Source organism: Parasteatoda tepidariorum, chromosome 1, assembly GCF_043381705.1.
Source record: "Parasteatoda tepidariorum isolate YZ-2023 chromosome 1, CAS_Ptep_4.0, whole genome shotgun sequence".
Taxonomy (NCBI): Eukaryota; Metazoa; Arthropoda; class Arachnida; order Araneae; family Theridiidae; genus Parasteatoda; species Parasteatoda tepidariorum.
Window position 1 is genome coordinate 46879936 of NC_092204.1, and position 19472 is coordinate 46899407.

General features: G+C 29.6%; 2 protein-coding genes across 3 annotated transcripts in view; one reads left to right on the forward strand and one right to left on the reverse strand.

Moving 5' to 3' along the window:
* The window catches only part of LOC107453216 (uncharacterized), a 134430-nt gene that overhangs the window by 12938 nt on the left and 102020 nt on the right, over positions 1–19472 (forward strand). The gene's annotated exons all lie outside the window — the stretch shown is intronic.
* LOC122269478 (tigger transposable element-derived protein 6-like) lies at positions 8371–8958 on the reverse strand. The gene has a single exon (XM_043042802.1). It carries the CDS (start codon positions 8956–8958, stop codon positions 8371–8373), a length of 588 nt encoding a protein of 195 aa, XP_042898736.1.

Here is a 19472-nt window from a genome sequence, read left to right on the forward strand (position 1 = left end):
GCTCTAAGTGTTAAAAAAATATATATGCATTTTAATTCACACCGCAATAGTTTTAAAGAAGAGAATTAAAAAAGAGATTAAATTAAAAAAGAGAATTTTTTATTTGCTATTGGTTGCTGTAAGTAATTTGTAATTTGATTCACGGATTTTGAATGAAGGTTTCTTTCAAATACAACTTAAAATTAAAAAGTAAAACAATCTTATTTGTTTTTAATTTATTATGTAGCAGACGTGTAACAGCTGGCTCAATTCGGAGTTTACTACTATCAATGTTCAACTCCGTTGTCTTGTAATTTTGAGTCCGATGCAGAAGACAAGGGGACTCCTGGATCAATTATTGGGACATACTTACGGATAAGTGTTTCTTAAATCTAATCCACATTATGTAATGTGTGTTACATGGCGAGGCAAAACAACGCAAAGTTCCCGCGGTTAGCCTGACGGCCAGAAGATTCTAGTCTATGATCCTTCCACCATTACGGTTTTTTTACTTCAGCACTGTGGTCGGAGTGAACCAGGAACAGAAATCTTATCAACCAACCAAGACTAGGATTCAAACCTGGGCTACCTCATTGGGAAGCACACGCACCTAATGATGCTTTGTTTTTAATTTTAAATGATTGTAGCTTTTAAAAACTATAATATTACCTTTGATTCAGTATTTTGTGTGACCGTTTATATGGAGCCGTGGTGGCTCAGAGGATTTATCACTCACCTCCTAATGAGGTGAACCGGGTTCGAATCCTTGCCATGGCTGGTCGATTCCACTCCCGGCTCGCACTGACTACAGTGCTGTCGAAAAGTATCCTCAGTGGGTAACAGATCATTGGTTAGAGTCCTCTGGCCACCAGGCTAATCTCGGTAGGTTTTCATGTTTTTCCCCTCCATATAACGCAAACGTTCGTTTGCTCCCTCAAAAAGTCCTCCACGAAGACTACCTGAGTTCAAAATTACAAGGCTATGGGGTAGAACTTTGATTGCCGAGTACTTAAAATTCGGTCAACTGTTCAGCGACGATTAAAAAGTAAAATAAAGAAAACTATTTATACACAATGTAAGAGTCGGCATTGTTCGTAATCTCCACGTAAACATTTTTGAACTTTTTGTAAGGACAATACTTACTTAATCGGATTTCAAACAAATAGTCGCAGTTTATACCGTAACAAATACGTGAGCTGCTATGGCTCAGGGGATAGAGCGTTCACCTTCAAATGAGGTGAACCGGGGGTCGATCCCGGCAATGGCTGGTCGATACGAATTCCGCATCAAGCTTGTACCAATCACAGTGCTGACGTGAAATATCCTCAGTGGTAGACGGATCATGGGTTAAAGTCCCCTTACCGTCAGGCTGACCATGGGAGGTTCTCGTGATCGTCCTCTCCATGTAACGCAAATCGTTCCATCAAAAAGTCCACGAAGGCAAATTTCTCCCAATACTTGATCCAAGAAGTCTTCTGGATTGGGCTCAAAATTAAAAGGCTACGGAGTTGAACATTAGTAGTCGTAAACCCAAAAATTGGGTGAGTTGTTCAACAACGGTCATAAAATATAAAATAAAATATAACAAATACGTTTAGTTATAATTATTAAATAGCTAATTACATAGCTGTTAGTGATTATTCGTATATAATATACTTTTACAATTCTCCTTTACAATATTGCGTGACAGTATTGTAAAGGGGAATTGTTACCAAAGTCAGATTTTGCGTTTTCTTCTGATTCTGCATTTCCATCTTCTTCTTTTACATGTTCATCTACTTCCGCATCATCTCCGTGACATTATTGTCACTGTTGCCCAGAGCAAGTCAGAATCATCCGCAACGTGCTTTTTTTTCTTCTCTACATTAGCTCCTGTCAAATGCATGATGTTTCAAAATAGTAACTTTTAATCTTCGTTATAGTCCTTCATAATACCCACCAGCCATCTCCTTTCATCAGATTTCTTTCCTCACTTTCTAGGCTTCTTTAAAGTCAATAGTTTAGTGGGGTTACTATCATCTGATATCGAAATAAATGTCCAAGATGCACGATTCGACTTGATTTGATGACTCTGTATGCAGTTAATTATATTGACTATATATTTCCTGATTGTAATGAATTTGCCAGTGGTTGTTTTCTTAAAGCATTCTGTATAAAGAAAACATATAAGGACAACTGTGAGCGGTACGCAATGTTAAGTATATTTTTACAGTCAAAGCCATATCGCAATAATCCTTTTATTGCAGAAGGCAATAAGATTTATCAAAATTATAAATATATTTTAATTTTTCACAACTTACCTTTGGAAGAATTTATTGCTTATTTTTTGTAAGAACAGTATTATCTAAGGTATGAATTTTAATTTGAAATATATTTCGAAATTTAAACTAACAAAAAATTTTTCGAGTACAATTCCTATTAATTTGATAATCTATTTCTTTGTAAAATTAAGAAGTGCACTTGCTAAACTGTTTTATGCAGAGCAGAATTTTATATACTGGTATACAGTATATCTAGTTCATATTTATCAAAGATGCATTTTTTTTTGTATAAATGCAATGGCGTATTTTTAACAATAGTCACATGTTCTACTTTCTAATCACACTTAATTATAAATATATGTTAAGAACGATTGTGCAACTGAAAAATAGTGGCATTTTCAACCACCTTTCTTACTTAAGAAAATCTGTAAGAGCGATATTGTTGCTGTTACTAACAAACATTCACATTTTATTTTGCAGCGTTTACGCGTAATTACAAATCTATGCCCGAGTTCATATATAGTTATTTATATGAGTCTTCAAATATTAAGCTTTAACAATGTAGCTCTAAGTGTTAAAAAACAGGATATACAGAAAATAAAATACTGTTTTTGATTTTCAATGTTAGTAATTACAATAGCTTTATTTCCAGTATTCTCAAGTTTGAAAATGTTTGCAGCGCAAAAAAACAAATAGCGCATTTTTTATTAAAAAAATTCAAGTTCTAAGAATTTTAAGTAATAGCGAAATTCTGAGTTTTATTACTGTAGGAAGCAGAGCAAAAAAAAATATAGTGAAAAGCGAGAAAAAAGAATAAATAGGAATGAAGGAAAAAAAAAAGAAAGAATACTTGAAGACAAGTAAGAATTAAGCATATGTAAAGGAAGCTATAATAATTGCAAAAAAATTAAAAACTAGAATGTCTATTAATTTTAATAAGCTTCAAAGTACCAGTTTTTGAAAGAATGCGATTGCTCTTCACAAAAAATTAGTTTGTTGTTGTTACCAACTTTCTTCCCACGTACATTCCAAGTATCTAAATAAAACTTATATCTACTGATATTTATGTCTGTTTTCAAAATTAAGAACAAATATTGCTAATGATGGCTTCCTTATAGTTGCCTTAAAATTGGCATTGTTAAAATATGTTTTTGCCTTTTCTTTGAATGATGATAAATATTGGCTGTGCTTTAAGCTTCTTTCTTGAATTCTTATGCTATGTAAGCATTTAAAATTCAACTGACTTATTCTTTTAAACTGAGAATAATTTGTATCTCTTTACACTACCATTCCTGTTTTTTACAGTTTTATAAATAATTTTTGCTGCTTTCCTCATATTATTGACCTTACAAATGAACAGTTTCTTACAATATGCTTCTCCCATGCCCATTTTATACGGATTGCTCTTTGCAACTAATTTAATACCATATTCAAATATTAATCTTACTATATTCAAAGATCATTGCAAAAGAGATCAAGTATATTAGATGTCATGCACTGCATGTAATAAAAAATTTACAAAAATTGTGTTTTAAATAAGCACTTTCTGTAACCGACAAATATATATTTTTTCTTTTCGAGTTATAAAAAATGAACATGCGCATAATGAACGAAATAGTAGGAGATGAATTATCAGGTTATGGAAATTTTAACATAAAATTTTTGCTACAGAAAGACAGCATGCGTAAAATTAGTTTATCATAATTAAGTGATTTAAAATATTTTGCTTCCTGCTTGAATAAATAAAGTAAACAGAAACACTAAAATATATAAGTACAATTTATTTGTTACTCATTAATCATATATTGTTCACGAATTCTTTTAATATATTAGTCACTAGTTCTATTATAATAAGCTAGAAAATTACTTAAATTAATTGGAGGAAAGCAAAACCATGCATTGTTATCACCTATTTCAAGGCAGACTAAAAACTAAAACTACGTAATTTAAGATTTCTTGTAATATTTATATCCATATTTGTCTCTGCAACTATGTTTCCAAGGTATAAGTATACGCCCATTTATTTATGCTTTCAAACTCTTTCAGCGGAACAGAAATCGATTTTTTTAAGAAAAACTTCTTAACCTAGTGCAGGTGCAAAATCAAACGAATGAATAAAAACCAGTTTCTTGCTGTTTGTTCAGCTGATCCTTTAAGATAAGAACTTGCTCTTCGTATGTACTTTCGATTTGAGATCTTGGTAATAACCTTAGACTTCTATAGGAAATTGTCACATCAAGCTTTCTGGTCTGAAAGGTTTGAAATATTTGACTTGAACCTAATACGACCGTATCTTTTTTCAATCCACTTGGAGAAAAAAAAGCTAAAAGGGTTTGAATCTTTTCCTTAGAGATGACTTATATAAATTCAATTTCCGAAATACTATGATTTTGAGAATACTTTTTAAACTTCCTAGTTTATTTGGTTTAGTTATAAACGTAATGGAAGGGCATCAATATAAAAGATATCTCGGCAAATGTCAAAAACGTTACAGTTACAAAGTTTTAAATGACATTTATTGAATAGTAATATATATACATATAGATATCAGATAACATACATTTTTGTTGGGTTTTTTCTAAAAATATTTAGTCTATAAGTGAGTGTTTCGATTTTCTATTTTTCAGAACGCTTAAGCCTATTCAGGTGAGTAACTATATGCGAGAATACGCTGTTAGAAATTTCTCGGAAAAAATGGTTAAATAACAATTTATTGGATGGTTATTTTACCACATTTAATCAAAACAGTCAAATAACCATAAATAAAATAGTCATCGAATTGTCTAGTTTGGTTTATTAACTGCTTTCACCTAATACGGTTAAACAACCAGAATTTTATCGCGCCAACTAGAACCACTTAATGAATCTACTTAGTTCTTTGCAACTGCGTGCATATGACAGCCGAGAGGGCTTATCTGTCAATCTCATGACCGGCAGAACTGATGTTCGAGTCCTAGTGTTGACACCACAATATTTCGTCCATCCCCTTCAACACATTAAGATTTGCCAGTGTCCGGCACTCCCAATGCCCATTACCTTACGAAAAGCCGAGCTCCTATGTTTAGTTAAATAATATATATATTTTTTTACGTTTTCGAAAAATGCTAGTTGCAAATGGTTAAAAAACCGTATAGTTTTGTATTCATGGTTTTATAACCTTAATTTTTTTAAATGGTTTTAAAACCATAATAGAAAAAAATGTTCTTTACCGTAAACTTTACGGTTAATCGAACGGACAGACAGCTGCCTGTTATTTTACCATAATTTTAGAATTAAAATTTTAACAGTGTAGTGCTATTCAATTCAGAAAAATCTATTTATTTGATGAAGACTACTAAGTCAAAATGAAAAGTAAATTAATTAATTACTGCATCTACGAACCAAACCATAAAAATAAGCATTCTTTTTATCAATATAAGAAAGAATGGAAAATTGCAAGGGGAATAAAAATCCTGGTAAAATTACTGTTTGGTAATGACATTTCTAGCAAAAAAACAACATGATTTTGGTAATACAATATTTTGGTTTTATTTACCAAAATTAGTTTTTCTTATCAGAAATGTCTTAATTATACAGCACGGTAAATGTACCAAAAATGCTTTCCCCTTGTACGTTATAAAGAAAAGTGAGGTTGGTATAAATCCAAATACAAATAGCAATGTACAAAATTAAAAAGAAAAACATTTTTAGAGAAAAAGAAGCTTAAAAAAAATTCTGTTGAAACATATAGTTTTATTTTTTTATTTGGCTTTGTCTAGACATTTTGATTCTAGATCAAAAAGAAATTTGCTGCAATAAACTGCAGGTGTTTTTTAAAAGTATATTTTGAAATATCATGTATGATAATAAATGGAATCAACGCAGAAAAAAATACAGACAAATCACTTCGAAATTTGATTTCAATAATAAAGCCTGAACTTCTTTCTAGTTACAAAAATCTCCTAAAAACTGAGAGAATACTTTTTTAAATGTTATCAGACATAAAATAAAATACAAAAACGCAAGATTTTTTTTTTGGTACAAACGGAGAAAAAGTCACAATTTTGTTAAGATAAAATTCTAGTAAAATATCAAGGCAACAAAGTGTTTTTCGAAAACAAAGTCCGCTTTTTGACATTTCATTGTTTCGGAAACATTTATTTCACGTTATCGTATATTCGAATTGCTTTTTCTCATGAACATTTTGTTATAGACGATGCTTCCCTCGGTGATGATTTTATTTTTTAAAAGACCCAATCCAAAGAAACAGCTTGCTGTCGCTAAATCCTTTTATAAAGACATTTTGAAATGTTTCTTCACGCAAAAACTATTCTTTTAGATTGTATAAAAATCTACTAAACATTCTCAAAACTGACTATTGAAGTTTTGAAAAACATGTTATTCTATCTTTATATTTAATCAGAAGTGATTTGCTTAATTAAGAACAATAAACATTATTATCTTATTTTTGCAACAAATATGAATTTTAAATAATAGATAAATAAGAATTAAAATAAAAAAATAAATGACCTTGCATTTAAATTTTCTAAATAGAAATTAAACAATAACCAAATAATTATTATTCACGCAATAAATCCCACATTTTGAAATATCCGTATCAAATTACGGTATAAAATACCAGAACACTTAGTGTTGTACTACTTGTGTAAAATCCATTTTCCCGTAAAATCCATTTATACCATTAAATAGTACCATAATTTTTCTTTTAATATTTATTTAACTAGAGTTATTCAATTATTTTACGGTAATTATTACTGTTTAAAATCACCGTATGTTTGAATTTTCGTTCAGTAACATATTCCGATAAAATCTAATTTTAACTTTTTACCGTAATTTGATTCAGAATTTCTTCCTACAGTGCAGGCTACAAGGTCGATCTAATAAAGGCCTAATACATTTCATAACATTAATAATTAAATATGTATTTCATTTTTTTTTTCATTTCTAAGTTTATTTACCTTATCGTATTTTGATAGAAATTATTCATTCTAATAACAGTCATTTTTCTTAAATTGCCAAATTGATTTACATAAATACTTGACATCTTTGTGATCCAAGAATAATATGTTGAAGTATTTGTAGTAAAAACAAACGTGTTTAATTTCTTATCATCAATTCATTTTAAACTTCTAAAGCTTAGTTTGGAGTACGAATGCAGCATTGGTAAACTCAGCCAAATCATGAAGTCTTTGTTCTTTCTTGGAAAAATAATTTATAATATGCTGTAAGTCGAGGATTTCAAATTGGGAAGAGAATTATGTTGGTGCTTAGAAATTCTTTCTTTGACACTTCATAATATATGAACAAAGTTTGAGTTTTCATAGTTTAGTTTTTATAAAATCCTTTATCTATTCTAAGGAGAAAAAAAACACTACTGCTTCTTAATGGAGTCTTTGGAAGATCGTTCAAAGAAAATTATATAGTATGCCAACTGCCTTAGCTCTCTGAACAACAGCGTTATTTATTACTTTTTCAAACTAATAAGGGCCAACACCTGATTTATAATTTTAACGAAAAGTATTTTTACTAAAGGTAAATAATTATCATTAAACGATTAGAAGCAACTTTATTTTGTAATTTTTGGACAGGAAATTTATTTATTTTGTAAATTTATTTCGTAAATATAAAGATTATGATAATTGAAAAATGTGTCAATATATTTTGATTTTATACAAACAGAAAACAATTCAATAAATAACTAAAAAAGAGCAATTCAATAAACAACTTAAAGAAACTCTCTCAATAAGCATCGTGGAAATATTAATGCAAATATTGAAAGGTTTGTAATTTTTCACTGAGATGTGCATTATTTCAAAAATTAAAAGGAAAATATATACCGATATATATATATATAACAATGGAGCATCGTTTATACGACGCTGAAGGGACAACACCGAAAAACGTCGTATAAGCGATAACGTCGTATAATCGATTTCAACTTCCAAAACTAGAAACTAACTCTGTTTACAGTTAATTTTAATGTTTAATGCGTTGATTTACATAAATTTATAAATTGGACAAAGCGAAACAAACAGATAACCATAGAAAAAAAAGAAGAAAAATTATAGTAAGCAATTTGAATTTACATTACCTTTATTTATTTGATAATCCAATTTTTTTTTTACTTTAATCATTTCCCGTTAAGTTTACAGAAAAAATTATCTACGGTTGTTTGATGTGATGATTGACGTTGAGCTTTAATTAATGACCTGTGCAATGAATCAAGGTCCTGAAAAAATTTATCGCTGGTATTGTGGTAAAGAAAATAAGTTCTTAGTGTTTCAATGGAATTCATTGCATCTTGAAAAGTAGGTGGAACAATTTGTTGACATTCCACGTCATCCTCGCTGTCACTATGTGGCTCTGACTGTGTGTTCTGTATAAGCTCATCAACAGTGAAAATCGCTGACGTTACTACATCTTCATCGCAATCCATGTATTCATCAAAAGTTGCCTCTGCTGCGAGCAAGTTCCAATCATCCTCATAGATTATTGTATCATCATCTCTTACGTCCTCTCCCCCAGTATATTCGGTTGTTCGATGGACAAATCCGGCTTTTTTAAAACAGTTCTTTATAGTTGTGGTTGTTGCCTGAGACCGTGCCAACGAAATCATATTCATTGCCTGGAGAACAGTTATTTTCTTGGGATTAGGCTCTGCAATGCTTTGAATAGCGAGTTGAATTAACTGCTTTCTATACTGCAATTTTAGATTCATAATCACGCCCAAATGTAATGGCTGAAGCACACTTGTGCAGTTTGCAGGAAAAAAGTGAACTTTGACATTTTCCAAGAATGTTTTATCGGCAATTTAGCAAATTTCTTCGTTTTTGACTCTCCATAGCATTGTCTAGCTTTTTCAGCCATTTAGTAAAAATTGCGGTCGTCATCCAAGCATTCTTATTTGCATCATAATCCAGCATATATATATATTAGAAAGAAATATTATATATATAAAATATATTAGATTGTTGGATACTTAGTTTCGTAGTTTTAAGTAATATGACAATAAATGAGGTAACAATAGAAAAAATCGTTTAAATCTGAAAACGTTACTAAGATTTCAAATAAAGTATTATATTTGAGAAAATATAAGCAAATTTACTAAAAAATGAAAAATATTAGTATTCCTTCTCAAAGCTCTTCTTTTTAACTTTCCTACACTTAATGGAAGGCCGTTTTGAATCACGAAAATTTTTAACTTTGAAATTTTATTCCGAAACTCAATTCTTCTTTTCAGTCAATTGATGGATTTTTACCCTCGTCTCTGTCATTAATTTTCCTTGTGTAAAGACTTTTTCAACTGCCGTCAGACCTCTTGAACATCATAATGCAGCTCCTTTCCCCCGAGCAAACCATAAAATGAATTGTTGGGTAGTTTCTTTTTTCTACTCCTCTTCTATTCCTAATGTATATTTTATGAATTTTATCCTATTTTTATCAGACCGACATAAAATTCTAATAACTAAAATATTATTACAGTGCTTTTTTTGTTGTTGCGAAATGAACTCGGGAAAGAAAAGTTAATAATACTGAAAACAATTAAGGTGCATTTCATTTATTAAATATGTTAGGATTTTTTTTTAATAATTTAATACAAGCTTGAGAACTTTTAATTCTTTGCAAACACTTTTGTTGCTCAATTTAAAAAATGTAAGAAATAATTTCCTCTCGTGAAAAGTTGTTTCATAGAAGAATTGAGATGCTCAAAAAGAAAATTTTTAAGGACTCCTTCTTAAAATCTTCGAAATGGTCCTCCATAATTGCTGAATAAAATATAACTAGTACAGCAGTCGAATTCTTTTTACAACAAAAGAATTTTAGCATAAAGCAAATCTATAAAATGAAAGAAAGAAAATTATAACTTTTCTTGTTCAGAATTAATATGCCTATTTCTTTAGATATTGATTTTTTTATTAAAAAGGAGCACAATAATTATAGTTACATAATCATTTATTTCTACATTATATATTAATAAAAAATCTAAATATATAATTAATTTTTTAATGGTAATACTTTATTCCACTTGCATGAATCGAATTGTATTTCTATCAAAAAATTTCGGAAGAAAAATAAATGATGAAACCAAGCATAGACTAAAAATTAAATCTATGACTTTAACAGTAATACGGATTAATCATTTCGTCCTTCATAAATATACATTATTTTTTGATAAGAGATGAATTTAAAATGTACGTAAGCTGCTTATCTCAGTAAGCACAATTGGAAAAAAACAGAACTAGAAAGAATAAGTTTTAAAAAATTAAAAAAAAAAATCAGATATGACATAAATGAAATGAGAATATTAAAGCACACTAATTTGAATTTAGAAACTCCTGGTAAATGGAATAATTTGTCCATAGCTTTTAATTTTGTTTTGTTTTTTGTTCAGCACTGAGCAGAGATTAGACATCGAGAATAAAATATCTGTAATTAAAGTATGTCTATATATTCTGAGTTGATAATAGTCATGCAAATAAGATGATGTTTTCTCATATTGATGTTCCAGACGTTTAGTTTATTTACTGCCACGATTTGCTTTAACAATAATTTTAAACTGGAATAAATATGTTTTTCATAAAAAGCATAAATTTTATTATTCAGATAGCATTTAAACTTCAAATTTAGAAATTTTTGCAATTTATAAACTTATTTTTAAGGATTTTAATCTATTTTAAATTCGGGTATAGATCTTTTCCATTGAAAATCACAAAATACATCTGAAAATATCAAAATATGTATATATTAGTTCTAACCATTTATTTTATTTTTAACTGATCAACTTAGACTTCTTAGTTAAATAAGAATAGTAATATATTTTAATATAGAAAAAAAATCTTTTTGTATATTTTGAAGCATTTTGATATTTATCCTATAACTTTGGTACACATATAGTTTTAAATATTTTATATACTAAATTAGTATCTTGGTATACTCCTTTTGATTTTAACCATAACCTGAAGAGCCAGTGTAAATAATGGATACTGAAATATCGATAAACTCTCTTCGTTTTTGATGGAACCATTTTGTAGAATATGATACAAGCAAAAATTTTGCTTAAGTGAAGAAATAGCTATCGTCACTGCTTCAATTTTGTAAGGAAACAAATTTAGTAAAAATTAATGAAATAATTCGTTATTCAATCCCCATGAAAAAGTCTCGTAGTTCCTAATGCATCTATATTTTCTAACTATCACTTTAACGCAGGACCCATATATGTGGCACTATACACAAGGACATAGAAAACAAATAGAGATAAATTAGATCCATCTCGAAAACAAGATTTGAGCCCCTTTTTATCAGGGTACGGGCAAACTCCTTGACCACCATGAAACCCACTCAGCTTAATTCGTCACTTCATTTTCGACTGTCTAGCTTTCATTCTACCATTCTGTCATTTAATTTAACAATCTCCCACAATGCACTACGATGTGGTTTCGAGTTGAGGAAACATTTTCGTCATATATTTAAGAGTTCGTGTTTAGTCACGAATCACATTATTTCATGGTGATAAGATTTTCAAAATTACAGAAATAATTAAAGAAATTACTTAAGCATTATCTTACAAAATAGAGGGACTCGTATACAAAATATTTCATTCACGAAAAAAAAAGTTTTAAATTGATCAAAAAACCAAACAGTTACGAATGAAATCATTAATACTTTATTTCATTTAGTAAAAGCAGTTTTGCATAAAACAAAAATGACAGCAGACATTATGAATTGATTTATATTTAGAAAGAAGTTTCTCCTTTTTTAAGAAAAAAATATTTAATAACTATACTTTATTCATCTTATGATGTTTTAAACACCCGTCGACACCGATAAATGTTTCGAAAATAACATAAAAAAAAGTAGGAAAACTTTGGAAATATTATGTAACTAAACATTACAGCTAATAGCTGAGTGAAAAAGGTCAAAAGGTCATTAGACATGAAGCTTATTGGAGATATTTCTTCTTTCATCTCAATTATTGATCATCGGCTAAAGTTCTGAGAGAAATGATGAAGAAAACCCCATCACTTGTAGTAGAAAGCTAATGGATCGGCTGGATAGGTTAGAAGTTTGATAAAAGTATTTTTAAAAAAAATGAGGAGAGAATCCTATTAGAAGAAAAAGCAAAATGGCATAATAAAAAATAACGAGTAAAAACTAATTCTTATGGAGCTAAGTAGAAAATGAAGATTACTTTATTTTAAGCCTCTTATTTACTTTTTATCTTGATCCAATACCCGTAATTGGACAAAACTTCGATATCAACAATTATCGGTATTTAACTCATATTATTGATTTTGATATTTTGTACGAATGATTTTTAAAATAAATTATACTTTTGATGATTGATGAAAGCTTGAATCGGTCATTAGGCTGTTGAAAGTAGCATAATATTAAGCACAAAATACTAAATTTTTGCTCCTCAATAAGGTATATTAATAGATGGAAAAAAATTGAGATAGAAAATTTGTTTTATATTAATTAACCATTAAAGAAATTTAAGATATTTTTGAGGTTTATTTGCGGTTGTTTTAAAGTGTCTAAGTTGATCTGAAGTTTTCTCGAAGCTGGTTTAAAACACGATCCTAAAAGGTTAACCTGACATGGTGTATAGTCGAAGTGGAGGAAGTTGTTTTATTCACATTTGAGGTTGTTTAGTTGTTGATGGAAAACTTCCTTAAAGCAATCAGCTTAGGGAGGATGTATTTGAGGTGTACGGATTATTTTCGCTACACTTCGCGAACTTACGTGTATTTGAGGTGTAAACAATTTCACCCGATCTAAACCAAAATTATTTCTTATTTATATTCAAAGGTTAATTTAGTAATGTGTAATTGGGGCAGAAATTGAGGTTTACTAATGAGGCTATTTTTGGTGCAAAACATAACCTCATTTTCTACCTTAGGTGTATTTTTTTGCATCTTTCAATCGCAAAACAGCCTCAAAAATACCTTTTTTTTTAATGGAATTCAATTTATGTATTTGATATTGGATAAGTTTAAGGACTGAAGAATTATTTAATATTTATTTTATAAGCATAAATTAAAGTAAATTAACACAATTCGAAGCTACCTATATTCACTTTTATTCATTGAAATATTTGAACAATTATTATTTTTTGTTATGGTTAATAAAATTTTAAATAGTATTATTGCTGAAAATAACGATTATTATTAAGTAGTAAGCCCCAGAAAAACATGTAAAAAACACATTGTTCGCAAACATAAATGAACAGAAAATGCGTATGTTTATTTTCACAACAATTTTGCATCAAATGCAATAATTACCTAAAACACGCCATCTACCTATTGATATTACAAAAAAAAACTCTTCCAGAGAACGGTCGCTAAGTTAAAAGTAACTTAAAATTAAAAAAAGTACAAAGCCGTTGTAACATTTTTACAATTTAGAAGTTATTTTTATAATTCGAATACATTTTTGTTAAGCTTGGTGACAACTACGTCTCACACTCACTGTAACTCACTTGTTACTGGTAACTCACACTTTCTCACCAGAATTGTGTGGTCAAGCACCATATTTGGCATCGAAACATTAAGCGAGAAGCAACACAAATCTTGATTTCTTTTCTCTCAGCGAACAATACTGATAGTGAGCAATGTAAGCTATGAAAATAAGCTCCATTCATCCTAGTGTTCTGATTTGACATATACTTTTACTAAACCATTGTTTGTCTGATAAGAGGTTTACTCAAAATATGAAAATTCATTTCTACGCCATGCTGAAGACAACAATTTGAAATTGAAGAATGCTACTATTTCTGAATTCCTAGTATTACCAAATATCACCATCCAATTGTATTTTGAAACATCTCATTTACATCCACGTAATATGTTAAATAAGCACAGAATATTTGGGTATGAAGTATTGTCTCACCCTCTCTAGTTTTTGGACTTTGATGTCTGCAAGATTATGTCTAAATGATTGTTTGTCTGTCAAGAAGTTTATTAAAGCATTAAAATTCATGGTTTTATCAGGTTGGTGGAATCAGTATAAAAATGTAGAATTTTAGAATGTCAAATACTACCTAATTTTCCGATTTTTGTTCTTTTGTTTGTTTTGTTGATTGATTCTTGTTGCATTAACCAAATAAGCAAAAGATATCAGTGTCAAACGTTATTAAAGCCTAGACACTCTGCTTCCACCAATTTATTTTCCAGATTTGTAATCATCTATCTAAATATTATTTATTTTATCATCTAGATTAATATCTGTCTGACCAGATCTTGACTCAAAACACGAGGTATCATGGTCTTGCTAGATAACTGGCAACAGTATGAAAATTAAAAATGAGAATATTTATAAAGTCAAGAACTAGTGCATTTTTTGGTGATGTCCAATTAGTTGTGATGGTCATTTTTTGGATAGTTAGTCTGACCTGATTCATTATATATAAGGATTTAGTACCGAATGCATGTATTCTAACATCGCAATTGAGTACTTTGAACTTGTTATTTTTTATTTCCAATGAGCTGCACAATCGGTTTGCCGATGAGCTGACCTAGAGCATTCTCCAGAGGTGGTATCCACTCTTTCAGGACCACCACAAAGAGTGAGATACCGTTGGTCATGTTAATTTGGACGTCTAGTTTCTGCCACACTAGATGGCAGCACCGAGACTCAATTAGGATGTTAAAATGCACAAGGAATTTAATTTTGCTGAAAATGCCAAGAGCCAATAAGGCACTCCAGGGATCTTTTATATGCCGCATAATCATACGACATGGCCGCTGAGGGTTTTCTGCATCCCGAAAATCCAGTGTCTGGGCCGGGGATCGAACCCGCAGACTTTAAACTTCCTAGTTTATTTGGTTTAGTTATAAACATAATGTAAGGGCATCAATATAAAAGATATCTCGACAAATGTCAAAAAAGTTGCAGTTACAAAGTTTTAAATGACATTTATTGAATAGTAATATATATATATATATATATACTCCATANATATATATATATATATCAGATAGGATACATTTTTGTTGGGTTTTCTTTAAAAATATTTAGTCCATAAGTAAGTGTTTCGATTTTCTATTTTTAAGAACGCTTAAGCCTATTCAGGTGAGTAACTATATGTGAGAATAGTATTATTCAATTCAGAAAAATCAATTCATTTGATAAAGACTACTAAGACAAAATGAAGATGCCGACGATAAGGCCGACGACAAACCAACTGCGCCACCCAGCCACCAACTTTATACTAATCATATGGGTTTAACTTATCACGTGGTTGCGTGCAACGGTACAGCTTTAAGGCTTGGGTGCATTATCAAGCTGAATCAATATTTGGTAAATACCTACTTGGATATCTGCAAGTGACGTCACGCAAGTGCGTAAAACCTGATTAGATGACTCAAGCGTGACATCGCTTGCAAGTAAAAAGAAATTGCTAAATTCATACATACTTTCTGTGCAAAAAATGTCTGTTCTCCATTCATAAATATGAATAATCATAAAGTTATCATGGCGTAGGTTGCTGCGTAGCTGAATTTCTTTCTCCATTGCAAAATGCGAACATCATAAATTTCTTTTGAGAAACCGAAACATTTGCTAGCCTATATCAAATGGTTCTTTTTCCTTTAAATAGAAAAGCAATATCTGTAAATGCATTAGTGCTTACTTCCTCGTTGATGTACAATCAGAACTCGGATGCTTCATCTAATTCAGGATATTTCCAAATCTCTTTTTTTTTTCTTCGAATGCGTCGTATAAAAAAACCAAGAAAAATATGGAAAGCGTGACATCGTCCTTCTCCTCTAGAAGCAAGCTTTTTCCTTTCATTCCACGGAGCGTAAAAAATGAATGATTTGGCACCTCAGCGTCAGAACAGACCATCTTCTTCCTTTCTTTTGAAGAGTGAATTACGTGGACTCTCCCTTTACTAGCAAAAGCTCTTTCTGCCAACTGCTTCCTGTGTTTGACAGATCTTTGTCAATTTCTTATTTTCTACAGTTGAAACGTTCCTAAATTTGGAAAAAAATATTGTGTATATCTTCGGGATATTTCTTGTCGCTCTTTTGTACTCTTATCTCGGTATATATTTTTATGTGAAAATCATAGCGCGGTCTTTTATAACTTGGATTTCACGGTAAAAGATCATAAAAGATTTACAAATGCAGCTTCGAACATAAATGAAAAAAAAATATATAACACTATTACTTTTACTTATTTGGATTTAGACCCCATTTGTAAAGACATACATCTATGTTTAAAGCAAATTTCAGATAGTTGTTTCTTTTAATTGTTATCGCAGCAATTATTGCAGCAAGTTAATAATATGATTGATAACGAAATGACGCAAAAGCATCATTTCATTACTTTCTCTGCAAATAAATTATGAAACTAAAATGTGTTTATTAACGTACACTGTAAAAATTCCGTATGAAATTACGGCATACGGACTACTTTCACCGATCAATTCATTTTTACTGGAACATGTTACGCAGCAAAAATACTGGATAAGTGTAATTAAATAAATAATGCTATAGTAATAAGTAATTAGGATGTAATATTTTACAGTGAAAATATATTTTAAGGTAAAATAAATTTTTCGGTCCGGTACCATAATTTGGTCCAGAGATTTTTCAGTTTATTTCAGGATTTAAATAATAATAATTAAGCGATTAATTTTTGTTATATTTAATTATACTTTTGCTTTATTTCAGATTAATACCTAAATAGACTTTTGTATTCCTAAAAAAGATATAGTGAAGAAATTAAAATTGCAATAAATATAACTATGTGCATTAGGTAAATCAAAGTTTTACCACTTTAAAACGATAAAATATGAATAATTAAAAAAAGTTTGAGAAATGATTCTTTCAGAATTATTTTTTTCAGCATTTGAGGTGTTACAAAAAAGATAAATTAAAAAAAATAGTGTATTTCATTCCAAATAGTAAATAATTTAGCTTCTCGCATCGTCGTTTTCTAAAAAATTTGAATTATGCTACGAAACATTAAGCATTCAGATGCGAAAATAATCATGTTATATGCATTATCAAAATTACTTAGGTTTTTCTGGCATTATCTGTCATAACATAAAAACACCAACAATTATAAATCATTCTTTTCCTGTTTTCTTTCAGTTTTGTAATAAAATATTTTTTCCTACAAATTCATTCATCATTAGTAATTACAAAATTACATTTCTTGCTTCGTTTAAAAAATTGAATTCATATTTAAGTTTTATGGTAACGCAATCCACTGCCAAACATACTTTTTTTTTTCATTTTTTCGAATTGCTATTTACATTTGTAGCAAAAAATTCAAATGTAACGTTTCAAATAGAGTTCCATTTATTCAAAATGTTAAATAAAAAAAAAGCTATTTAATTTTATTTTTACATATTAAACTGAAACCATCAAATAACCATAAAGGTATTGAAACTGTAACTGTGAGGAAAATCGCTTATTGACTATTTTCATCTAATGCGGTTAAACAACCAGAATTTCATCCGCGACAACTCGGCAAAGAGACAATTAAAATCGAATGCGTGTTCTTCAAAATATGGAAATTAAGCATTGTGATAAGGATTAAGAATTCATATTTTAATTTTCTATTACCAGATGCCTAACACAACAGCAGCAGCCGAAAAATCGTGGAGAATTAATTGTATGATGAGCAGCATCTGAAGACCCACAGTACCTTGTAGCAGGGTACATATTCCAGCCAAAAAGGAGAATTTTATGACCAGTTGAGCGAGTATTTGAGTTGAAGCGTTGATACCATGCTGTATCTTTAATTTCTTCAACACACAGGTAGTTTCCAGATTCCTTCACCCCTTAATTGGTAATCCTGGACTATTGAAATGCAAAATTCTCAATCACGCTTACATAGTAGCAACCCAGAGCTGCTGATACTCAAAAAAATTCTAGTATTTACCATCTTTCACGATAGATGGCACCACCAGTTGAACCATTTTAGCCACATCTCATGGTTTATTTGAAAAAGCGCAACTCATGCTCAACCTAAATCTAACGTCGATTAAGTTAAGCAGATAAAAAAAATTTCTATGTATATAATGCTTTCTTCTAGGGAAAATATCGTAAACGTATAGAATAGCTATATGAAAGTAATACCAAGAAACAGAATGGTGTAAAGTTTTTGCATATTGATTTCAACACGTAATAATTACTCGATGTTAAACGAATTGCTATACATGCCAAATATAGTTTCTAAAAACAATACTGTCACAAGGCTCATCTGAAAAAATTGTAGTGGAGATGAAATTAAAACAGTTAAATGAAACACGCTAGGAACAACAAACGCAAATTTCAAGGCATAATATAGAATTACTTAAGTAATGTCAGAAATTATTTTTGTTTAATATATTTTAATTTGAGCCGTAATAGAGTATTTTTTGTTTCCTTTTTAAACTTCCTTTAGATCTTTTTCAACTTATCTTTACATATTAGTTTTGATATATGTCTATTTAATTTAACCTGAGTTCTTTCTTACGTATTCTTATGTATTAGTTAATTTGTAACATTTTATTCATTTTTTTTTTTAATATATTGAAAAACTAAGACCATGTAAGCATTTTGGACATTCTAATTATTTTTCTCTTTACATTTCTGAAAAGGATCCTTAAAAGTATCAAACAACTGTGAGATAAAACATATGTTTAGCTGAAACTTAAAACTTATCTTCAATAGTTTTGATAAGAAGACCGTTTTAGATACTTAAAGTAATTTCTCTCCGTTTTCGAGATAATATCGAACTGAAAACCAATATTTTTTTCATCGCTCTTACAATGTGAACTAAGTAAAAAATATCAAGAAGAAACTTTTATCCTCTACTTGAAATAGTAAGAGGATATTAACTCTGAATTAAATTTATAGAAAAAGATACTTAACTTATATTTATTTCTAACTTCTTTTGAACTATTTTTGCTCACTTCAAATTTAAAATACAATGTGCTACAGCTATTAACGAAAAACATATGGGAGTTTTCAGGAAAAAATTTTAAGTTTTAGGAACATGTTTCAACAAATATTTTATGTTATTTATAGATAAAAGTATGTTTTTTGAACTTTGCCACATATTTAAACTTGGAAATAAAGTTCGAAATAAATAAATTAACTAATAAAAATAATAAATGTGGTCTAACTAGCCATTTAAGCATGAATATTTGTTTTTTTGAGCTTTTAAGATGGACTGAAATCATTACGTCTTCTACAACAATTTTATTAAGAAACATGCTTTTGTTTCTTATATATA

Coding starts and splice junctions, on each gene's coding strand:
- LOC122269478 (XM_043042802.1), bottom strand. CDS start 8,958: ATGAATCTAAAATTGCAGTATAGAAAGCAGTTAATTCAACTCGCTATT.